Consider the following 24307-nt stretch of genomic DNA (forward strand, 5'->3'; position numbering starts at 1 on the left):
TTGCACAACAGTAAAATCTATCAATAATCTAAAATCTAAAATCTAAAATCTATCTATCTATCTATCTATCTATCTATCTATCTATCTATCTATCTATCTATCTGTCTGTCTGTCTGTCTGTCTGTCTGTCTGGTTGTCTGTCTGCTTGTCTGTCTGCTTGTGTGCCTGTCTGTCAGTTGACTGTAAAGTAAACAAACAGTAATAGCAACCTAAACCATGCTGCGTCACCTCCCTCCATGATGTCTGTGTTGACTTGAACCACGTCATGAAGAAGGTCCAGACGGGTGGGCCGGGTCCTGCCGTCCTGTTGGGCGGCCCCCGTCCATTAACGTCTCTGAGCTGCCGGCCTTGAATGAACCCGCTGGTCATGAATAAAACACAACCTTTACTGTATTTGGAAGCACTTTGGGTTGCAGTGGGGAAGTTGATGAAGGAACATCGATTTCATTATTTCAGGGAACAAGTGGACTTAATTTTAGAGGCGTCTAATGGCGCCTCTAAAATGAAAGAGAATAAGATATTCATTGCAATTAGCGCTGATGGACGACCAGGGTCTTTTTTTAAATTTGGCACTTAGGCACTTTGGCAAAACAGTTGATGTGTTGTCATGGCAACGTGCTTTTCCTCGTCATTTCAAGGTCAGTTTTAGCGGTTGGAGGGAGGCACAGGTGCAGGTGTGATTTCAGAACACAACAGTTTGTCTTAACTGAACCCTAAAGCTCACTATTGTTGGGTGGACAACTACAGATCACAACGTGAGCGACTAAAGGGAAAGTAAGAACGGCTATTGTTCATGCCAAGCATGTGAGGAAGGATGGCAGTACAGCGGAATTTCCTTTGCTTTGCCTCTTCTGCCCAATTCAACCGTACAAGGACACAGGCTTTCTTTAGCTGAATACAATCCCTCTTTTCATAAGTTTCTGGATGTGCTGTCTGACTTTGGAGTGCTGTGATCCTTCCTCCCATCCGTACAGAAATAAAGAAGGTTGCTACTTGTTGTTTGTGCGATGCCTGGATTTGGACTGCAGTTCAGGGAGTCAGGTGCCCCGGTCAGTTCGATTTCTCGCAGCTATACTGTGTTCTTGGCTGGTCAAATGTGGTCGTCTCCTTCTGAGGGCGACAAGTCTTTCAAGCTGTATCAAATTTTCTTCCTCCATTTCAAGCGACATAACCTTCAGCTTAAGTGACATCTTCTGCATTGGAAATACGCACCTGATTTTGCAAATACTATTGACTTTATGATTATTTTAGTACCCAGAAAACATCCTTTTTTGTGTTTTTTTTCTTTAGAACCTCTTTCTAGAGATGCTACTTGATTTTCCCTAATGATAAACTTATGAAAAATGATACTGTCGGAGGCACAAAGGTGTCCGACTCTATCAGCGTTAAAACCAAAGCAACATTTTTGACATAAGTGGTGATGACGGATGGAGGGATCTGGTGATAAGCAAACTTCAGATAGAAGACAATGAATAGCTTAGTAGTCGAGAGAGAAGTGAATTCTGGTGACAGTTTGACTTGTCACTGTGACTACAGTTTGTGTTGCAACTTGACTGAATAATGTCTATCTTCTGAATTTGTTCTGGAAAATACGAGTGCCATCCTGCTTGGCAACAGGGTCCATTTCCATTGCACCTTCCGTCACGTAGGCCATGTGATTTAGAAAACACTCAGGTGATCAAACTGCAATCAGCCAAATTGAGCGCAGTGGCATTTTACCACACACATTCATAAACCCTTCCCATGAAACCAACGGTGCATTTAACAACTGGGTTAAAAGCCTTTTTCATCTTCACTATTGTCTGGGATGTGCCTGCTATAAATACCATTAACAATAAGTCCATCACCTTTTTGGCAGTTAGACGTGATGTGTGTTCGCCGATGGGATCTGTAATTCCAATGTGATTTATATTCTTTCTCAGTGGAGTTGTTCTTCTGGTGGACACCCACGCAGTTGATCTCCAGCTCCACTCATGGAACACCTTAGCAACAAATGAAGCATCCAAAACTTTAACGCACAGAGAAACCGACAAAGACGAGAGGTGTGTACAGCTGTGATAAATATTACTCTCGATCCATAGATTTGTAATATCAAGTTTAATATGTATTAATATGCATATTATAGCATATTAATATGCTTTGTGATGCTTTGAAGATGGAAGGATCGGAAGTCCCTGCAAGTGTAGCCCCTGAATGATAGGGATTAGCAGATTAAAATGAATGAATGAATGAATTCACCGGGGTGTGAAAGATGGAGGAATCTGGCTGGTTAACACAATATTGGAATAGTCTTCTTGATGAGGAAGGTTTTGAGGGGATAAAATGTGTCCTTTATTCCCATTAGAATGTCACTATGTATGATAAGAGCTTCACTCTTTTGTTAGATCATCCCAAAATGGTGTTCAAATGACTAGAAATTCTAGACAACTTTAGTCGCTTTCTTATTATAAACCGATTTCTATTTTGATGCTAAACAGAGGTGTACTCATGCTATTTACCAACTTGACCATGTATCTGAATCAAACCATGTCACCCAATGCTTACGACTCTTCTTATGAAAGTCTTGGCAGAAAAGTTCAACTAATTCAAACAAAGCACGTATTCACAAATTTTCAATCGCCATCATCAAGTTTCCGCATAGGTTTTCCTGATCATTATTAAACACCTCTTTCTGCAGTTTCTTGTCTCCGTGCGAGTGTTGGTCCGTGTTGCCTGTTTGTTTGCAAGTGTGTGGGTGTTCAGGGACTCTCGGAAAAGTATGCCAGCAGCAGCGTTTTTCACCAACCTCCTCTGCATTGAGATCAATACATTAAGCCTTGAGGGGATGAACATGACCCATACAAGTAGTTTTTCATAATAACCAGCAACTTCAGAAATACATTTAGTGATTTTTCCTGTTGTAATGTGACTGAACTCAGCTTATATGACTACATGCTTGAGTTAGATTTTGTGGTTCATCATTATTATTATTGTTGTTGTTGTTGTTGTTGTTTTATTATTATTATTTGTAGTATCAGTAGTAGCTGTCGACAAGCTTGAAAGTAAACTTTATTGTTGTCACTCAAACAAAATGTGTGCAAGTTGGACAGTGGCAATTTAAGTAAAACGATAATGAAAATACTCATGCGTAAGTACTGCAGACTACTGTATATACAGAATGTATCTCTAAAACATGTTAAATAGCAGATCATTCTGAGTCACACATGAACATTTTGGTGTGTGTCACAATCGACTACTTTGATGACAAACTTGGTCTTGACTTACACATCACCTCACCTACGTTTTGAACAAGTAGGATGGCAGCGTAAAGCTTCTTCAGACAGACAGACAGAGACACTGGTTCATCAATCAGAGGCCACATCTTCTCCCTCAGGGAAATTCACGGTTGTTTCCTTGGCAACAGCACCCTCCTCCTTTTCCTTTACCCTTCGACTGCCCCACATCAACGGCAGGGGGGGAGGCAACTACAAGTGGTCTTATACTTGTTTTAAAGCCGACCACATTCTATGTCCTTTCTAGTGAAGCCTTGAGTTAGCATTTCCAATATGTTCTGCGGGCTTTCACGCTAGAATTCGTGTCATTCAATTGTTATTATGGCTTAGTAAATAGTAAGTACCCCCGAGCAGTGCTAGTTAAACACGCCCCCGATCTGTCAAAATCGCTTGTTGCTTCCCACCTTAGCTTGAAAAGTCGGCAGCCTCACTGCGATATAGATGTGGAAGTGGGAAAACTTTGATGCTGGGAATAATCGGGGTCTTGAGAGCCAGACGAAGACCTGTTTTGGGCGTCCTGCAGCCGCTCGTGGACTGGCTCAGAGCTGCGGTGGAGCGGAGTGTGAGGCGCAGCTGGATGTGACAGCTTCGTGAGCAGGTACGCTGCAGGTAGTTAGCTTAGCACCTAGCTCGACAGACTTCTCCTCTTTTAAACGAGTCTCACTCCGCGTGGTGACTCGGAAAAACACCGTTCTCTAAACTGTAAATGATGTAATTACAGTTTCCCCCACCAAAGAATTGAAGGTCTCTTCGGTTGCTTATCTGAAGTTCTCTCATGCCGCCAGTGTAAAACAGTGAAAGTTGCTGCGTATCAAAGCGATAAATAAACCATGCTTAGTACTAGGACCAATATTGACGCGAGGCTTTAGTCATGCGGCTCCGTTTGCGCATGTTATTTCACGAGACTGATGCGAAACAAGCCTTAGACTTGAGTTGAGTGTTTTAAGAAAGACCAAATGTTGCTACTAACCTTCCCAGCAGTTTCATGAGCTGTAATGTGGGAGTAATAAGTGTGTCATCACTGGTAATAACATGACCAGTCAGGGTTGGTATTAAAGGGCAATAATGTGACAGATAGTGTATGGTCATTAACATTAGCCGCGATAGGATTCAGTGAAGGCTGTTCCATATTTTCACATTTTCAGCCAACACCGTCACATTGTGCCCTCTTTGTTTTGAAATGTTTTAGCCCAGACGTTGCCATAGTAACAGAATATGCTGCAGCTTGGCTGTAAAGTGATTATTTGTATTAATTTATGGAAACACTGGCACTGAGATTTTACATGTTAGAATGAATTTTGAAATAGTGTCATCAAAGTGTTCCATCACATTTCTTCATCATATTCTTTTTTTTTTTTCGTGATGACAGCTGGAATAGACCAATAATCTCAGTTAGCCAGGGCTTGGCAGTAGACAATGAACGGCTCTTCAGTCGACAGCGTCTCTGTATTCCATGTCCCTTTCAGGGAAATCGTTGGTATAAAATAATTTGTCCAGCTTCATGTCCAACTTCTTTTCTTGTATGTCACAATTTTATGACAAAGTAACACGCTCGTTCTCGGCAGATACGAATGTTATTGTGCTGTATATGAAATCCTTGTCAGACTATAATTACTGCAAGATCTTAGTTCCCACATTTTTAATCCTGTTCTGGTTGGTTGAGCACTAGACCTCACCCTTAAATATGTTTTGATTGGGCTAACCGCTAGGTCACTCAGAGGAGGATTAATTGTTCGTGCGCAAAATCCAATATGACATCTCAATTTGAAACTGAAACAAACACCTTGAGTTCAAGCAGCCTGCTCTGTATAGCAGTGCAGCAACGGAGACACAAATATATATACTATTTAATGTGGGCTGAGTGGCTTCAGTCTGCAAGACAGCACGCTCGCTTGGACGTCTCTCATCATGAAATGCTAACTTTCAATCATTGTGTAAACTAAGTGTCCGTCAAACTGATAGTGGCAGGGATGGATGTCAAGCGGAAGGAAGGAAGGAAGGAAGCGAACCTCACTGCAGCTTTGATTACGCTAATAATAGAAAAAGACAGCTGCTTTTTCATTGATCTGTCTTTGGTGCCCTATTTCTACTCTGGAATTAGTTTCATCCTGTTATGTACAGCAACTCAACAGTCACGCCCGCATTTATGTGCATTCCTCTTTTGTTTACCGGGTACGGGGTATGAACCCGTCGTTGCTTTTAAGATGCATTTGTGTGCCTTTCAGTATGAGGTCATTCAGGACTGTGATAAAACGAGGAAATGGGGCAAGCCTGTGCAGGAAGTTGCTCAATTTGTTTGCCTGCCAAGCTTTTGTTTGCATTCCTGATTGTTACATTTGTTTAGGAAATGCGTCGTTTGATGTTTGTAGAATAAAGTGATGCGTTTATTTTTAGAGGACAAAGGTGTGTTGTTTGATGCTTTGAGCATGCAGTGTTCTTTTGTGCAATTGAGGCTCAAATTGCTGGCGCACTATAAACAGTAAAATAAAGCATGCGCTCTGAATCTGTGAAAGTTTTGTATTGTACAGCACAGGAGCTGTCTATATGTTATTCTTATGTGGATATTTCACAGCATTTCTTCACCAACATAGAGGCATGTAATTATAGTTTATGTTTGCACAATTCATTATATGTTCTGTATATATTTCAATTGTGGTTTCACACTTATATAATTACAGAGTTACATTTAAGTTTGGTTTGCTAGATTTGACCTGCACACCATATACTGTAGCATTGTAGCTCATATAGCATTATTTTTGCAATAATTACTGCAACATCCATCTCCAAGTTGAAGTCAATAATTACATTAATAATAGCATCCACACTGAAGCTGTCTGCTTTACAAACATGGGGCATCGCACTGATGTTTTATTCTCATTTTTTACTGATTCTTAAATCTTAATTTTTCTTGCTTGTTGTCATACAGTTCTCGTTTTTTTTTGCTGCTGTTAAAATCCACTGCTCTGATCTGCCCTGTACTCGGTCCATGTCACGTGGGTGAAGTGCATTATGCCACAGAAAATATATTTTAGTCCACTGATTTGACAGAAACACCCAGGCTGCTATGTCATTCACAGCCTTTGTCTAAAGCTTTGAATGAGACCCAGAGGGAGAGAGAGAGTGGCAGAGGCAGACGCTCAGAGTGTCGGAGAGAGACAGACGCTACAGTTGTTCTATTGAATCTGGATCGAAAAGTCATGAAGCTGGTTCTCTGACTCATCAGTTCTGTGACGTGCTGACTTCATGGCTCATATGATGCCAACCAGCGTGTCATCTGCTGGGTGGAGGAAGGGCAGTGTTGCCCCACTGAGACCCGCCAGCTCAAGCCCAGTGTAACTTCCTTCTTGGGTCTGAAGGACCAGTCATTTTTTTCTGATATGACTGCATAAATGATTGCTTTTTGTTCAATAAAAATTTTGGATGAAAGGAAAAATGCAGCCAGTGCAGGGATCTATAGACTTAAGGGGTAAGCAAGTACCTACAAAAGCTTTCATTATAACGCTCAAATGAATGTTGTACTTTGCACTTGTGAAAGGTTTATCTCGTGTAATTATTCTACTAGCTGCCAGTAGAGGGATGATTTCCATTTGAAGAAACATCTATGAGCTGGTTGAGAAAAGAAAATGACGTAATAGTTGGTGTGCTGGGTGTGAAACCGGGGAAATACCTGCAAACATTAGCATTCAGAGGTTGCTGCTGCAAGCCCATCACTGTTCCTAAGAAGAGGAGGGATTCAGAAGGACTGGTCTCTCATTGGTTGGAGCTGGGAAGGGGCTGGACTCTGCCGCAAGCCGGTGGGGAGGAAGAGGCTGGCTGTGGGGTGGGTTGGTTGGAAGTGTAATAGCCAGATAGTTGGAGTACACACTATACTGCTTCCTGCTTGCCTCCTCGCCTGCCTGCCTGCCTGCCTCGCTCACCGCTTGCTTGCTCCGTTCAGAGAGAGGGAGACATCCAGAGAAATCCCTGTCCAAGCATGGACCTCCGGCTGCAGTCGGACTGACAACAGCTCACATGGTCATTAACTCCAGTTGCTGAGGCAGAAGGGAGAGCTCAGTGTCACAGAACACCGGAGTCTCCTGTGTTTGGGACAGCAGAACTACCCGACATACCAGGTGGGATCACACAGACTCATTGGCTACTTATGTATTTTGTATGGGAGTTTTGCTGCAGTCTGCGGTATTCCCAGCCTTGGCGGTAAAACAACTAAAGGTGATTCTTCATGATAGAAAGAGGTTACAAATGACAGGGAAGAAAGGAGATAAATCCCCGGGGGCAATGCAGCTTCACAGCAACTACTGTGATTGCAGTTTTCAGTGCCGTAACGGACTTGTGTTTCTACTCCAGAGAGAGAGGCGTCATTATCACAGCAGATAACTTCCATGGTGCAAATGTCAGGAGTTATTTTGGTGCTTCATCATGTTCATTTTTGTCTCACTTCAAACTATTGCTCTGCTGTGTTTGTCATCTTGTAAAACTAAATAATGAAAGAAAGGGAAGAAGAGCTTGTAGCAATAATTAACCTTTCAAGTTAGAATGAGCATAGTTGACATGTCCCCAGCCTTCTGCTGTCTCCCTGGATTTAGATTATGCGCCAGGCGAGGTGGACATTGCCTGCATGGAAAAGGCCAGTGTGGCGTTACGCTTCTGGCTGCGGATCAAGGGGAAATGGGTGTTTTCTAAAATGGAACATCAGTTTAGCCCTTCCTGTTGAGAGAAGAATGCCTCGGATGAGAGCCAGATCTCCAGTATGACTTCAGACACCCCCTCAAGCATATTAGCTAAATGCGTTTGTGTGAGTTCCAAAGTTTTTCTGACACCTTTTACTATGACACAGGAATGTGAAATTAATTGTGGGGTCCGTCTTTCTGTATTTCATTGTATTTGTATCACACTAAATACGGTGGTGATAATACAGTCCTAACCATTCGATAGACTTTGGAAACGAAAGCCTCACGCTGTTGAAATACTTACAAGCTAAGGTGCAGGAAGTGAGGATTGAAACATGGCGGTGTGGTATTAAATAAGTAAAAAATGTAGCTAATATGAAGAAAACTGTTGTCTTCCAAGATATTAAATACAATTGATGATTGATGAATTGCTGAGAAATACTGGGTACAAGGGAAAATTGTGGTTCTTGCAAATCTTTTTTTTAATAATAGCACGGTATTTTTACTTTTACTAGAACTCCCTTAAAAAAAAAGACCCATCCAAGTGTTTTGGAAGTATCTGCAAATCAGTTTTAAATGAGCAGGACTTGAAGTTGCCATTGTTTTATCATTAATCATGCCAAAACATTTATCTGTTCCGAGGGGAAGAGAAGCTTGCCCTCATGGTCAGGGTCATCTGGGTCACTGTGGATAAGCTGAAGCTATTATATTATGCTGACTGTGTCATATGTTGAACAGTGGCTTAATCTTGGTATAACATTAGAGGGAAATGCAGAATCCAAGTGTTAATAAATACAAGATTGCATGGTGAAGCGTTGCCCCTCATTCTGCTGCAATGGAAGAATTTGCAAATGGTGATGTCACACTCAGAGCCAGGTTCGAAACAAAGACACTTTTTGATCAAACCAACAGGTTCGGTCATTTTCCATTACTCAGAGGAAAAATGTTGCTCTGTCTTCTGTGCGACGAGAGCCAGACTGGGCAGCCTTGGAAAACATTGACCACTTGTTCCTCTTTGCCATGTAAATGACCATACAGCTGCGAATCGCACACAGAAAATAGCTCTGAATGGAAATGTCGCCACTCTGCATCTACATTTGTCCACAGGCAGCTTTGTCACCAGACTCAAAACAGGTAGCTTATCGTCTCTGCTGAACAAATACCAGCAGCTAAGATAAACTGCAGCGGGGATACCAGACTAATGAGTTACATACATGGTATTCAGAGGTCAAGCCAATGACTTTCACTCGAGACACCCCAGTCCCGCTGACTCTCATTCAATTAAGAGGACCGGGTAAGATAATGCTCCTGCCAGCTGGCCTTAGTAAGCGTCGGTAATCCATAAAGTCTAGTTCTGTGGTGACGTTCTCCTCATCTCCGCCTTGTTTATCAGGTCACTCTGTTTGTCCCTTCGAAGAGACACAGAGAGAAACTGAATTTTGGCACCTTTTAATTGAAGTATGCCCTACGGGTCAGAATCTTAGATTCCTGTTTCCAGTTGTATTTTATTATTTGATATCTAAATAACCAATTGCACAGCGGACAAATTAATATGATCATCAACAAGCACTGAGCAAGTATGATGGACAGTTCTATTCCTGACCTCAAGTCCTTCTGACCGCACTGATAACTTGTTAAAGGAAGAAATAATATTTAACTCCAATGTGGTGGCCAATTGGTCCAGAAAGTACTGCTGGACGAAGGTGGTTTTATGATTTCGTCTAAGTACGTACTGTAATGTTTTTCTTTAAACTTGCTTCCGAAACATCTGCTCACTCAGAGGTGAAAGAACACTGTTGTCAAAGGAGGTTACCTTGATAACAGACACTTTAATGAAGAGATCTAAATATAAACACAGATTCATTGTGAATGAGAAGATCTGACATGCTCCTCCTCGGGGAGCTGCTGCGAAATTAAGTTCATCCCTGGAGAACTGAGCTCGGGGAACATCGTTATTGTTCCTGAAGCTATATTTCACATGTTCAGCAGTAAAATAGGACAATATGATTAACTAGACGTTTCACGAAATGTACTTTATTTTAAACATTTTACCCGACTGTGCCCTTTCAATAAATATTACTGGAGGTATTAACAAAGTGGCAACACAGTCATTTAAAGGTATCTCTATAATGCATTGTAAGCACACTCATATCACATCAGAAGGAATTTATAATGTGTTATTGAAGATGAAGATGGATGTTCATAATTATGTATGGTAACTTGTTACAAGTTTTCTAAAATATTATAAATTGTAGATATAACTTAATCTAGTTATAAAGACTCAAAAGCTTTTAACCACACACCTAACCTTAACCAATCCACAAAGTATAATATTATGAGAAATATGAAAAGGTAACACCATAATATAATCTGTGTTAAATGCATTTGTAATATCATCTGTCATCATTATATACATCATCACTATGATGTGTTATGAATGTATTTAGTAATGCATTACGGATTTAAGTAGGGGATAACCAACAGCTTTCTTGTTTGTTATATTTTTTTATTAGCTGGACAAATGATTTAAAAAGAAAAGAAAAAGAAGGATTCAGAAAAAAAAAAATGTGAGGGTCCGTTCTTGTACACAGTAACCAAAGACAGTGCTTGTGTCCCAAAATGAAAACAGGTTGCTGTATCCCAAAAATGCTGTTTTACCAAGGCACTCCTAACTAAAGTGTCAATTTCTCCTTAAAATCTTATGAAAGACACCTGGGTTCCCTGCTCTTAGTTTAACCATACTGTTGTATTTTGGCAAAGGTTGGAAATGGTTCGGATGCAAATAACACATGCCATGTCTTGAAAAATAAGTTAAGCTATTTAGCACGCTATTGTCTGCCATTGTCCATCACATTTGGGAAGAACCAAATACTTTTTAATAATAAACATTAATAATACATCTTTTTGTGTCAACCACAAGGTGTAAAATGTTATAAATCCCAATTGAAAAATGGTGATCATTGTCTGTGCCATTCTTTGTTGACTGCACATAGTGTTGCTTCGATTGCTTTCATTTACTATAATCTGAAGTTGTATTTGAAGCAAATGAGCAAAGAAAAAAAATGTGATGTTGGCCTAACACCTCAAGACTAAGAAAGATTCTTGGATCTACATGACAGCAGGACAAAAATACTCTGCCTAACCCAGATCTGACAAAACCTGAGGGATTGCTCTATGAAAAACAGTCTGAGGTCTGTTACTATGTAGAAACTTTACCAACTGAAGCAGGATTTTTCTCTGCAGGGACTGCTGTTTAAAGTATAAAGTGTATTTATTGATGTCACATTCTTGGTGTTTTTCTTCAGTGTTTGCAATGTTAAACAGCTATAAGCTACAATTTTCATTCAGACACCCAAAGAGCATAAATCAACATAAGCTTGCTGGTTAGTGTTCAGTGTCTTTTCTAAATTATTGTATTTTACCGCAAGACACTTTCATATATAAAACTAAATATCAAGGACATTTAGTGTGTTTTTAACTACCAAGCAACAATCCAATAAGATCCTAATGAAATGTATCAGTGCTCCAAATGAAGGGGCTCGCTCAAACACCGTGTTTACCTGTCTGATGTTGCAGGTGGGAAGAGTGGGCGCTATAAAGATATTTGGGTGAAACTGACGACTGAGTAGGTTTTTTTCTCAAGAATTTAAGATTTAAGAGGGGGCACTTCTCTCTCTTGTAGTGATAAGGGGCTGGTGTTGGAGCATCAGTAGGGAGGTGTCTATCTGTGAACGGCCTATTGTACGCTTCGTACTGGATGCGACTAGTGAGTTTTCAAATGTGTTAAGAAGTCCTCTGTCCCACCAATTTCCACATATCCCACGGTAATGGCTCCCTCAGCAGCAATAGATTTCTATCCGCAAGACAAAGTTCACTGTCCCACCTGACCTACTATTTACACTAGAAGCCTACCAGACAGTATCATGACAGTGAGTTAAGGGCCGTTGATGTGAACTCTCACGCGTGGTCCATTGAGGGGATGCCTAATTTAGATGGTGGTGGATCTCAGTATCTGGCAGGAAGTGCATCATACTGGTTCTTGGCTCTACATCTGACTCTCCATTATACTGGTTCCACACCTAACAGCCTCAGCTTACAAGTTTTCAACTGTCTCACATCACAGGGGGATTTCCTGTACTGGTGCTGTACTTTTCCCCCAATTGTACTGCTCATGCAGATTGAGCACCACTCTGCCGTGGTCCATGACTCTTGAGATTGTAGTCAACTGGAGCAGCCAAGTGACCCTGGACCACTGGGTTTGAGCAAAACAAATCTATCCTGAAACAAATACATCAAGAATCATATCAAATGTGATGACATTCTATTTTTGTTTCAAGTTTTGTGTGTTTATATTTTTGTTCAGCACGATTCTGGAAATCCTTTCCATCAAGTCTCGAATACTGAATTTAGACTTTGTTTTATGATTGCGTTCCAATTTGTTGTTCCAAGTATTTGACGATTGTAACTTTTTTGCTTTCTCCCCTTGTTTCTCTGCAGATTGCTGACAGAAAGTGCCTTGTGAATTGACGTCATTGAAGTTGCTTCTTCAGACCTTTGTCACAGAAGTCGTGACAGGACAGAGCTCGAATTCAGCCTTTGCAGACCTCTATGTTTGTCTTTGTTGCTGCTTAGTGTCAAGACCACACCAAGGTGGAGTCGCAGCCCTGCTGGCTGCCGTGCCCCAAGCTCTGAAAGGAGGACTAAAAAGTACTGTGTGCAACTGCACGAGCAAGAAAAAACACACAACTCATGGCCCCAGTCTGTTGTTATGCCATGTCAGCCTTTAGACAGTGAACCCGTTTGAGCGATTCGTCATCTGTTGACATTTCAAGTCTAATCTCGATAGAGCCACTTAACTGCACGTTATCTCCAGGCACTTTACATTTGGAGGTTGGCACCTCTTTTAATATAATTCCATGCAGAGGTGGCCTAAGCATTCATCTTTTTTTACGTAACTCTTTTTAAAACCCCCATAAGAGGATCATATCCTCCCGAAACCCAACAACTCCTCAAGGCGGCTGTCTGCTACATTTGCCATGGCTCTCAACATCGCATCGATACGTGACACAAAATGGCTGACCCTGGAAGTGTGCCGACAGTTCCAGAGAGGGACATGTTCACGCAGCGACGAAGAATGCAAATTTGCTCACCCATCCAAAAGCTGCCAGGTGGAGAACGGGAGAGTCATTGCATGTTTCGATTCATTAAAGGTAAGAATCTCTGAAATATCATTGCCCCTTTAGAACTGTTGTTCTGTCATGGAGTAAAGGTTGATAGTGACCATGCTTTAGCTCCACTGATGGCATGTCACAGTCTCTGGGAAAATAACTTCACCCATGTTTAAGAGGACCCATGCTTGCACACTTGAGATAACACTCAAAGCAAATATCACACATTTAAATCCTGAATAATCGCCTTATTCAGAAATGCTCTTGTATGGTTTTGGATGTACAATGCTTTGTGGTTCCTGAGCTAAATGGGTGTACAGTGACCCACCCCCCCAAAAAAGTGGGTATGTCGGTGGTGGACTTAACTTACCAGACCTGTCTGACCTATGAAGCTAAAGGCTATGTATGTAGCTCCTCTGTCATGTCCAGTTGCTGCAAGTGTGCGGGCATGTCTTTTTGTGAATACATGTAAGTAGGTCTAATGTTTCCATGCCTTGGCTGTCATCTGTGCTGGGAGCAAACATATGATCTCCTCAAGTCACTCCAAGGTTTCTATTCCTGGTGTTCATGTCAGCTGTCACAAACAAAAGAATATAATAAACCACAATGTATCTCACTGCGAACAGATATGACACCAACAACTAAACAAGATAAAAAATATTAACCATTACAGCATTGGGATTAGATTATGCTGAATTTATTGTCTTGAGTTTATATGCTACAGTGGTGTGAAAATGAGCCAGGTATGTTAGGATTATTGGAGCTCTGAGACACTCCTGCCACCTGCTTTCTGACTGAGCTTATAATGAATTAAAATGTTACAGTAAACGTAGGTAAAAAAAAAAAGTCAGCGTCAGTGGATATACGTTCTTTGGTGGAGGTGTGCACTTGCTTGAGTTTTTCTGTGTCACACAGATGTGTCTTCGACATTCAAAGAAAAGCAATAAGATGCTCACCTGGACAGAGCTGTGTTGACATTTTAAACGGCTGAAAAGTTATCTTTTGGTTTCACATAGCACTTTGCCAGCCAGTCTCATTGTAAAAAGGGCACCTCACACAAGGCCGCCGGTTGACTGCATCCGAGTCCAACTTATTGTATTGCAAACATTATTTATGTGTGTGCGGCAGAAACTACAACAAAAAAGCAACTGTGACATTGATGAATCACCAGTGAAAGTCAAGCAGAAAACTGGAAGTTTTTACCTTCAGAGAATACAGCATTCTACTCCTATGGTGGGATAACAAATACACCTTTAAGACTCTCTGTCAGACACTGTCATTTGCTGTGATTCTCCATAACTGGCTGATCGGCCGCCAATGCAAATTCCAGAAATTACACTGCTTAAGTTCCATTGATCCAGTGAGCAGCACTTAGTCTTACTAGTTGCTTTTATGAGCTGCTGTTGCTACAGTTTAATTGTTTAAAACCAAACATCTGACTCCAATAGGGCTTCATTTGTTTTCTGCCCATGTGAGGAAGCGCCTGGAATTCCTCATCACATGACATCTATTCGCGTCTCACTCTGCTTTTTCCCCAAACATGCCTCGTAAAAGATGGCCAGCAATGTTTCCTTACTGTCGTACTATTTAATATCCACTGTTGACGGGCTGTGCAATGACTCACAGTTTTTCACTATTAGAATTATGGGTCACCATGAATTTGAAAAAGGGCAAAGTTTTTCAACATGTGGTTGATGTCTCGTGACCTTTCCAGAGACCTTCGCTAACGCACAATTGAGTCCAATTCCCATACTTAAAGTAGGCTATAAGTAGTGTATTTTTCTGATGGTTCATAACGGATGTAGAAAGTAACATAACTGAGCAATAATATTTACTGCACAGAGTGAGCATAATGACTTATTTTATTCAACTGCTTATCAAGAGCCGGCAGACATTTAAAAGTGGAAGACCCGAGGTTGGAGAGGCTTTCCTGTTTGAACTGGTTCCGGGGCAAGAATGCATCCATGGAGCTTTTCACAGAGTTAACTGTCAGATGAATAATAATAATCTTAATAAGTAGCAAAATGATGGCTAATTATTGACAGGAGATCCAGCGTCACTTCTTCACTGTCACTGTTTAACCACTGCAGTCTTGGCTCATAGATATCTCCGTTTAATGTAATGTTCTGCTTTTGCATGAGAGCAACTGTGGTCCTAATGTTCATCACCAATTCACTAAAGTAGTCGCTTTGTCACAGATTAAGATGTTGCACTTTCTCGTTCCAACGCTTTCCTTATGACAACTTACAGAATGGATGCTTTGTCTTTCCAAATTTGTTTCACTCGATGGCAAATTTCCACCCTATTACACCCGTATCTTCTTACTGGGTCCCCTCCTCTGACAGGGTTATCAACCCTGGTTGTGTGCCTCCAGGCATGACCTGGTCACAGATCAGAAGTCTTATTTTAGTGAAAACCTTAGACCAAATCAGCACGCCTGATTTGTTTAATGTTGCTCTGAAATGTATGGCTAATACTTGTGATGCTTTTTTTTGCTCTTTGGTCTCGGTTAGAATATGAACCCGAAGAAGAAGAATATTTTATAGTTATAGCTATCTCTACAAATTGATTAATTATCTGAAGTACGTGAGGCGGCATCAATGAAGTTTCAATGAAGACCAGTATATTGTACATGTTTGATTAATATTCAGATTAAATCATGTGTTGGCATACAGTATGCCAGAGCAATACAATTACAGATACATTCTTTTTGTTTTTTCATCATGTTCTCATTATAGTATTGGCTATGCGCCAGCCAGAGGAGGGAAGTCGGATAAAGGTTAGGTGTGCATGAATCATGGCAATTGAGTGGAAAAGCCTCTTTAATCGTAGTAGTTAAGCAGAAAATAGTCCAAGATCAAAAATGGTGCTGTCAATAGATTAAAATGTTTAATCTCAGTTAATCGCACAAATGTTAACTTGCAATTACAGACAAAATATTTCCACTTTTTGTACCTGGTCTAAATGTAACTTGAGGGATGATTTTATTGACAGGAGTGGCCAGTAATGCTTTCCCCGTGCAAACATTTGTTACTACAACAACCCAGCATTAAAGATACTGTCAACTCAGATACTGCTGAACTCAGCATTTCTATCACACATGTCCTGGGTTCTATTTACGTCTTTGTGGTCTCTCCACAGTTTTTGCTGTGGTTACATAGTTTCAAAATAGGATGAGCTGCATTATTAGAATCTAAAAAGTCAATGGGCTAATATTAAGCAAATAAGTAACTGACCAAAAAAATTCAGTCATGTGCGTTTTTTTGGTACTAGTACATAGTATATTATATCTTTTCAGTATATCTTTAAAACTTTCTAATTCGAGTGTGCATTAGTGTTAGTGGTCATTCTCTCACAATATATATTAATAAGTTAGTGTAGTAGACGGTCTACACCTTAAGCTTGACAGTTGTCTGTCTCTATTTACGGACTTGTCTGTACAAAAACGAATATTTTCCTATTTTGCCTGATTAAAAATGGAGCCGTTTCAGATGTCCACATCACTGGAAATGATGTAGTACGCATGCCAGGCCTGGTTGCATTGTCATTGCAAAGTGGAGAAGAACACATGATGTTAGTGCCTCATGTTTGTTTACTGCTTACACTGAACAACAACAGCGAGAACAAGTGGAAACTATGTTGGTGCAGTTGGTTTGACTGACAGTGACAGTTGAGCTTATTTATGCTTCTCAAACGTTTTCCCCATCCATGAGTGTTGTCTCTATTGTTTGTCATTTGCGGCTCATGATAATGAAAAATTATACAAAAGATTTTGTTGACATCTATATGAAGTTTGATTTAGGGGTCTGTGGGAAGCTCCTGTGAAGATGAACTCTGATGGCCATCGCCTCATATGCACCAATCCACCCTCATCTGTTGTTGAAAAAGATGGGCTCGGCTGCATTCCTCCGCGTAATCCTCCTGAACTGGGCCACACCCTGGCCAGAGCAAACATGTGGAGGGGAATGTATACAGCACAGCAGGAGCCCATGTTCTTTCGAGGTCATTCACACGGACACAATGAGGCACTGACTTGAGCTTAACATGGGGCTGCGGTGAACAACTGCTGCATGCTTTGATCAGACCCCCACCTTTCCAGTGCATTACGCTGCCCTTTTCATGTGTAGATACAAGCTGCTGTCTGCTGATGTTGAGAAAAGCGCCAAAGATGAGAGAAAGAGAGGAGCAAGTGGAGGGACAGGCAAGTTGGCCCACTGTTGATGTGTAGTGACTAAATATACTCAGGTGCAAGTGTTCGGTGAAACCAAAGGAGTTGACCTCACACTTGGTAACAGCTCATGTTCGGGAATAGAATATCAATTTCAGTCATGAATGCGTGTTATTGAATGTTCCTAATGGTAGTTTGGGGCGCATACCTCACAACATCCTTTGCGGCAGTTGGTCTTCATTGGTTACAGCAATATGGAGATAGAACAATGGCTTCTGTCCTTCAGTGTCTCACCTGGTCTTTTTCCTCCCACTTCCCTGTGAGTCATCTTTTCCTTCCACTCTCACTGCTGCCCACTAACTTCATTTTTTTTCTTTCCCTTTTGTTCTTTTTATCAGATGCATTTTTAAAAATCAGCACCGTGGAGTACATGACATATTCTGTTACTACTGCAGTTGTGCTCTGTGCACCACTACTGCAGTGGAAGCTGAAGGTCGATCTTTGTGAAGTCAGGCTGTGTGTTTGACCTTTGGTAGCATTAATTATTGATGCTTTGTTTCATGATCTGACACTGACTTCAGTCTGAACTGAGAGTTACATTTAGGCGGCAATGGATGTTTTGCTTTCCTTTGAAAACCACTGACAGTTCTGCGTATTGCTGGTTATATTTGGCATGACATTATTTGCTGCCATGTAAATATGTAAAGTGCACCTTCAGGCTACTATTATTACTCTGTTAGGCCAAATTAAATAAACACACAACCTGAGACGTTTACCATCATGTCAGTGGGATGCACCGAGGATGCTAACAGTTGGACTGACAGGCTCAGCTGTTGCAAGTGGCAGTTCATCTTAATTGGCTCCTTATAATGAGGCAACAGTGGTGCAATATTCAGGGTCTCTCTAGCAGAGTGACTGCTTTGAACATATTTCCAGTAGACTAGCGGTCCGTGTCGAACGCATTAAACCAGAACAAGCTAGACATCTCACTCTGTTGTTAAGATGTATCACTGTGAGTTGGGATGTTAATATCATAATAATGGCTTCCATTGCCAGAGCCGCTGAACCATTGGTTAAAGCTGTCATGCAAGTCGACTGACTCATGTCTGTGACAATGAAGGGCCATTACACTGGTAGGAGTGAGAAATCATTTCTCACACCCATAAAATGGAAAGAAATTGAAGCAGTATCTAGGCATGTGCCAGTATGAAAATTTCATAGCACCATTATTGTGACCAAAATCATCACAGCTGTGGCAATATGCTCAAATGTTCACAGAGTGAAATCATTTAACAGTGTTTTCTTTAGTAAAAAAAAAAAAAAAAGAAAACAACATGGTATAAAATCAAATGAAGCCCACTATTACTTCAAAATAAATAAGATACTGCTGGTTTTGTAACTAAATTACTGCTTAAATTTAACAGTAACACAATAAAATTGTTTATTAAGTTTGACTTGTATTATTGCTTAGATGGAACTGTTGCAACTTTAGATACAAAAATAAAAGTGCCTCTTCATTAAAAAAAAAAGTTCAGTTAAACATTTTAACAAATTGTCTTTGCTGGCGACTATTCTTTTACAGTCTTGGTTAAGATGTGGCACAGGTGTCTCAGTGAAAAACTGGTGTCTGTTGAAGCATGTATGTCTGTGATCTCTGGATGACACCTCGCAATATGAACCCACGCATTTGTTATGTCACTGAAGTGCTCCGTTTTACTTTTGCATTGCTTGCACATTTGTCTGCATCGATCCAGCTCGGTGTTTCCAGGCATTCGGTAAAACCCAAAATGACCTTTACCGAAGATGGAGCAGGTATGATCTCCTTCCTGGCTATCTTTGATTTGGTGGATTCGTCCGACTGTGTTTCCTCACAAAGGTTGCATTCAAATTATAACTGAAATAATACCAAGAAATGGGCAATAAAAAAAGCACTTTAGTTGTCATGGAATTACAGTGCCACTTTGGAGTGCATAACTTTATATCCATCCTAGTTCTAAATCTATTGTTGCATTGCCTCTATTTTGGTGTGTAAGATTGTGTGCAGTTGTTGGTTTATTTTTGCTGTTTCCAATTCCACCATGGGTGGCCATACCATCATAATGGTGACCCTGCGGTCGTAAATCATAAGTGCACTGTGTATTTTGACCAACCGTGGGGGTGCATGCAAAGTTCATGACTGAAAGTGAGATGAGCAATTTCCCAGCCCACAGAAGTCTACGCCAGTGACCCACAGCAACAGGTGGAAGCCACTAATTGGCTGTGTGCATCGTGACACAGTGGTGTGAACTCACAACGGGTGGGTGAGTGGAAAATTAGAAATCTAAAAAAATGGTCCTATTTGCAGTGAAAAAAATGTACTTCAATTTGATTAAACAAATGCAGCGATTGCGGTCTAGAGGGGCTTCTTTGGACTGTCTTTAGTTTACCACAATGGAGACATTTGTTTTTAGATCACAAATTACACTCGCCATGTTTGTGATCTTGTCATCTTTGGCCATTGATCAAGTGGTGTCTAATTTGCCTTTATTCTAATGTGTGAACCATAGGAGCGAGCATGTCATGTTGCCCAATAAGCTGCCCTCATTTCATTCAACAACTTGGGGTGTGCAAATTTCCATTGTTCACGGGACCAAGCCTTCACTTGGAACATAAGTGTTGAAAGACAACAGCAAGTCTGATGAATTCATGAATTTCGCTCGCCCTATCTGTATCGTTCTGCTCACCAATGTTGTCAGTCACTGTCACTTGTCAGTCATTGACATGTCATTTGCCCCCTGTCTGAATACGGTGTGTGATCCAAACATGTTGGTAGGTTTGCCGTATCAATGATAGGTAGACGGAGGAAAAAATCCTGGTTGACAAATCCACCTGCACTACTCTTCCTGCGCATTATTAGCCATGCTCATGCTGAGGAATTCACTGGCTAAATGGGCATGCTAGTGCATTATGCCCAGGGGAATTAGTGAGGGACTTTGGAACTGTATTTGTTCCTGTATTATGCAATTGTTACTATTCAGTTGCACTTTGTGATTGCGCTCTGTTATAGAATATTTATTCCATTAGTCTTTGGTAAATCCAAAATAATCATTTTGTTTTATTTTACTTATTTACTTCATTTTTCATATTTGCAGTGTTTATCATTCGGGCCAATTTCATGCAGCCCTCGGGTGAGGTCTGCACTTCCAAGTCTGAGACCACTCCCTTCTGAAATATGTATTTTCCCTTGCTAACTTCATAATGAAGCCCTCCGCCCTCTGTCACATCTCTTTTATCAAGGTGCTTCAATGCTACTCTTGTCTTGAGGGGCAGTTTGACTACTTCATCGACACACTGGTGTGACTGATGATCACCCATCAAATGCATTTCCTCTTTATTAGTCCTGTTGTTTTGCTGGAAAACCTTTACCTCTCAACTTTCTTTTGTCAGCAGTGAATGCTTTAATCTCTACACTGGGGAGTAAGCATCAGTGGTCCACTGTTCTGCTGAGTGTGTTCCAAAGAGGCTTTGATGAATAGATCTGCTCTCGCCCCTCCATCTCATTATCCTCCTTTATCTGTTTTATGGATTTACACAACTCCTCAAACACGCTCTGACACACAGTCAATTGTGTCAGCGGGAAAATAAGATGTAGGAACCTGCTTTATTTTATCAACACTTTCTTATTGCTTGATTCCCCTGGTTTAGATGAATCAGTTTAACTCTGGAAGAGAAGTTTCTACATTGAAATAGATAGAGATTGGAAGTATGGTAATGGTCTGATAACGTAGGACCATTCTACAGCCCCTTGAGGTTAGTGACACAGTTCTTTCACAAGTAGGACATCGAAATCATGTGCCCTACTTCTGGTCTAACTTCTGGGATTGATGAAGGTCATGTTTAAGTTACTGAGACTGTAACTGCTTCTGTAGTTGTCACTCAAGATAATAAATGCATAAATCTTTTAAAAACAAAATGTATGTAGCTATATACATTAGATAAGTAATATGGGAACTATTGTCTATGTCTTCATGGATACGGAGTTTATGACTTACAGAGTATAAATGTGTTTCAGATATGTGCAGATTAGCTGAGGTCTTGAACGGGAGTTTCATGCCTCAGCGGGTCACAGATAATCTGATCATTTAAAGCAGGCACTCATCCCCCAGCAGGTTTATGCATTGGCTCTGTGAATGACTAACAATACTTGACCATGAACGACAAAGGAAAGGTTCATTATATGACTTAACCCAACCACATTAATATTAATGCGCGGAGAAGCCTCTATCTCAAGTGAATTTGGGGAGTTGGGACGCTTCCTGCCTAAACAAATATTTTGAGATATTAATGTTGTAGATGTTGTTGCTGTGGTGGTTCTGAGCTGAGGTTGAAGTTAAGTTTGAGTTCATAAATGTAAACTTCCACAAATCTATGTTAGACTTAATTGAAAACACACACAAACACACATATTTGTATCTGTCATTGTGGGGGTCCACTCATTGCCATAATGCTTTCCCCAGCCTCTCACCTTAAACTTAGTCATCCAAAACTAATGGATAAACTTAACCAGGACTCTGAACCAAACTTAAACCTAATTTTACTGACCCAGTTATTTTGACGACTTCCTCCTCAAATTGAGACTGTTGTGGGTCCAGCCAAATGGTTCCCACAATGGCATAAACTCCCCACAAGGCGATGAGGTGTTTTGTCAAGAATCGGTCCCCACAAGCAAGGATGAATATCTTGGTGAAAAACATTCCTGCCAGAAACATTCCTGCATTGAAATTGTGAGCACAGTTACGTAAAAAAATATTCTAAAAATACTGGTACATGTGAGACACAGATACAGCCTTTGTTTCTAAAATCATTTTAATCTCGATTCTATCACACTCTCTTGTATGTCTCCCCTGGTTTCTGATCATCTGAGATGTGTAACCAGTCAATCTGTGGGATCATAAATGCTGTAACAAATGCGCAAAATTACTCTTACAGCAACATTTCAATAGCCAATATTTGTCAGTCAAGGAGCTATTCTTCTCCATTCCGTATTCTGCATCTGTCTAGTAGGTGGGCTTTGTCGTCATTGTTTATGTATGTGGCATTCATTTGAGCATAATGTCCATTTTGATATTGGTTTTTAAAATTACATTAGCCTGCACTTATAGTATATTGTTGATTTCTTTCCCCATTACAGGGCCAAATGGCCAAAAAGCTATCATAATGGATTTTCAACATTAAATGATGTCCTGGTGCCTCACTGCTTGGTTCCATTAGTGCAATAGAGCCCAAAAACTGGATACCTACTAGAGGGGTTGGGGTTCTTTTTATTGAGGATGAAGAAAGGTCCTGTCGCTCCTGAGTGTATCAAGCTCTGTACTGCTCCACCAAGCGTCTGCATCATTGGTTCTGGTCTTTTTGTGTCCCCTTGGACCGCCACTAAAGTGGCTTCCTTAGTCTTCTCAGATGACTTTGTGTTCCTGGACTAAACTTGAACCAAACCTACCTTGTGTTTACAGACACTTTATCCTCCCCTTTTGAAGGTTGGAGTTAATGCATGAGATGCATTTGATGCCTCACCTCCTCTGCAGGGTTCCATACTAATCTCAGATTATATTTTACACTTGAATTTTCCAATTCAATCAGCAGTTTAATAACATAATGGGGGGAATTAGCAGAGCATGAATTATCAAGAAATTATCACACAGAGTAAAAGTGGAATGCCCCACATTTATGGGTGTATTCAGCGACTGGGGTGTAATTGCAGTGTCAGTGAATAAGTGTGAAGCCGAGCAGAATAATTTTGAGAGTACTGTGTATGGAGTGAGATGATGGAACCAACCAAGCACTGCATCTTTTACGTATTTTTGCATTTTGGTGTGAAAATAAATGCTGTACTTTGTGGCTGGAATGTGATGGTATTTTTTCCTTCCAAAAAATACCAATGTGACTCAGGTTTATGCTCTATGTCTCCATAAAGAAAAATGTCCTCAGAAGTAGGTGTGTTTCCAAGAATTAGTCCCCCACAAGTATAGCTATACATGTACACGTTTTGTGGGGGCATTTCACAGCCCCTCATCCTAAACCTAGTCATCCAAACAAATGGCTAAACTTAACCAAACTTAAATTCAACTATAATGACCCTTTTAATCCTCAAATTGAGGGTTTGTTTTGCAGGCCAAAATGTCCCCACCAATGCATATGGTCCCCGCAAGTAGGTGTGTTTTCAAGAATTTCTCAGTACAGCTATACAAAGACACACACACACTCACACACACACACACACACACATACACAATTCGTTTGCATTAATCCTTGATCAAAGTGCAATGCCTCATTTGAAGTGTGTCCACCTTGGATGAGTACTAGACAACAAGCCTGTCTCTTTAAGGTGGAGGCGTTATGTAAAGGTGAGCTTCCCTTTGCCTTTATGGGGACCTTAACAGATCGTCTGCTGCCTGCAGCTGATGGATAGAGCGTCCATTGAAGGCAAAATGCTAATGATACAGTGGGGAACGGAGGGGCCCACGACTGAAGAGCTATTCTGCAGAGGCGGTGGAAGACTGGTCTTCTGTGTCCGTGCCACCCACAGACATACAACACGCATCACACCAACCGTTTACCAGCCTGAAGAAGACTGCGCATTTGGGGGAAGGGCACGACTTACTGATGAGCCAGGAGCTTGATGGCCTGATTGATGACACACATTAATTGTTTTGTATGGGTCATTATTATTAATATGAAGAAATCTTTTCTTCTTCGGAATTTCCCCACCATAACCGATCTTGTGAATCCTCACAGATCACACCTCTCCCCTGCATGTGCTGCTTTACTCCATCCATGGACCTCATTGGTTGCCGTCCTTTTCTCCTTTAACCTTGTAGCTTGGGCTCCAACATGCTCTGTCCCACATTTCCCTCCACGTGTCCAAACCATTGTAGTCTGTTCCTCTTCGATGGATTTCTTCCACAAACTTCTCCACTTCCACTTCCTCTTAATAAATACATTTTATTGTAACCAGTAGAAATGGCACTACTTTTTGTCACTGTCATGCTTTTG

General features: G+C 40.9%; 1 protein-coding gene across 15 annotated transcripts in view; it reads left to right on the top strand.

Moving 5' to 3' along the window:
- The first annotated feature begins 3650 nt into the window (after positions 1-3650).
- Positions 3651-24307, top strand: part of mbnl2 (muscleblind-like splicing regulator 2) — a 40402-nt gene continuing 19745 nt past the window's right edge. For 13 of the 15 annotated variants that reach the window (XM_053855487.1, XM_053855527.1, XM_053855507.1 and 10 more), the window contains exons 1-2: positions 7107-7384; positions 12437-13149. In XM_053855487.1, the coding sequence (XP_053711462.1) occupies positions 12976-13149 (174 nt within the window). In that variant the 5' untranslated portion in view covers positions 7107-7384; positions 12437-12975. Of the gene's footprint in view, positions 3882-7106; positions 7385-12436; positions 13150-24307 lie in introns of those variants that run through there. The other 2 variants (XM_053855478.1, XM_053855468.1) reach the window with 2 other exon arrangements.

The sequence above is a fragment of the Synchiropus splendidus genome, chromosome 1 (genome assembly GCF_027744825.2).
Source record: "Synchiropus splendidus isolate RoL2022-P1 chromosome 1, RoL_Sspl_1.0, whole genome shotgun sequence".
Lineage (NCBI taxonomy): Eukaryota > Metazoa > Chordata > Actinopteri > Syngnathiformes > Callionymidae > Synchiropus > Synchiropus splendidus.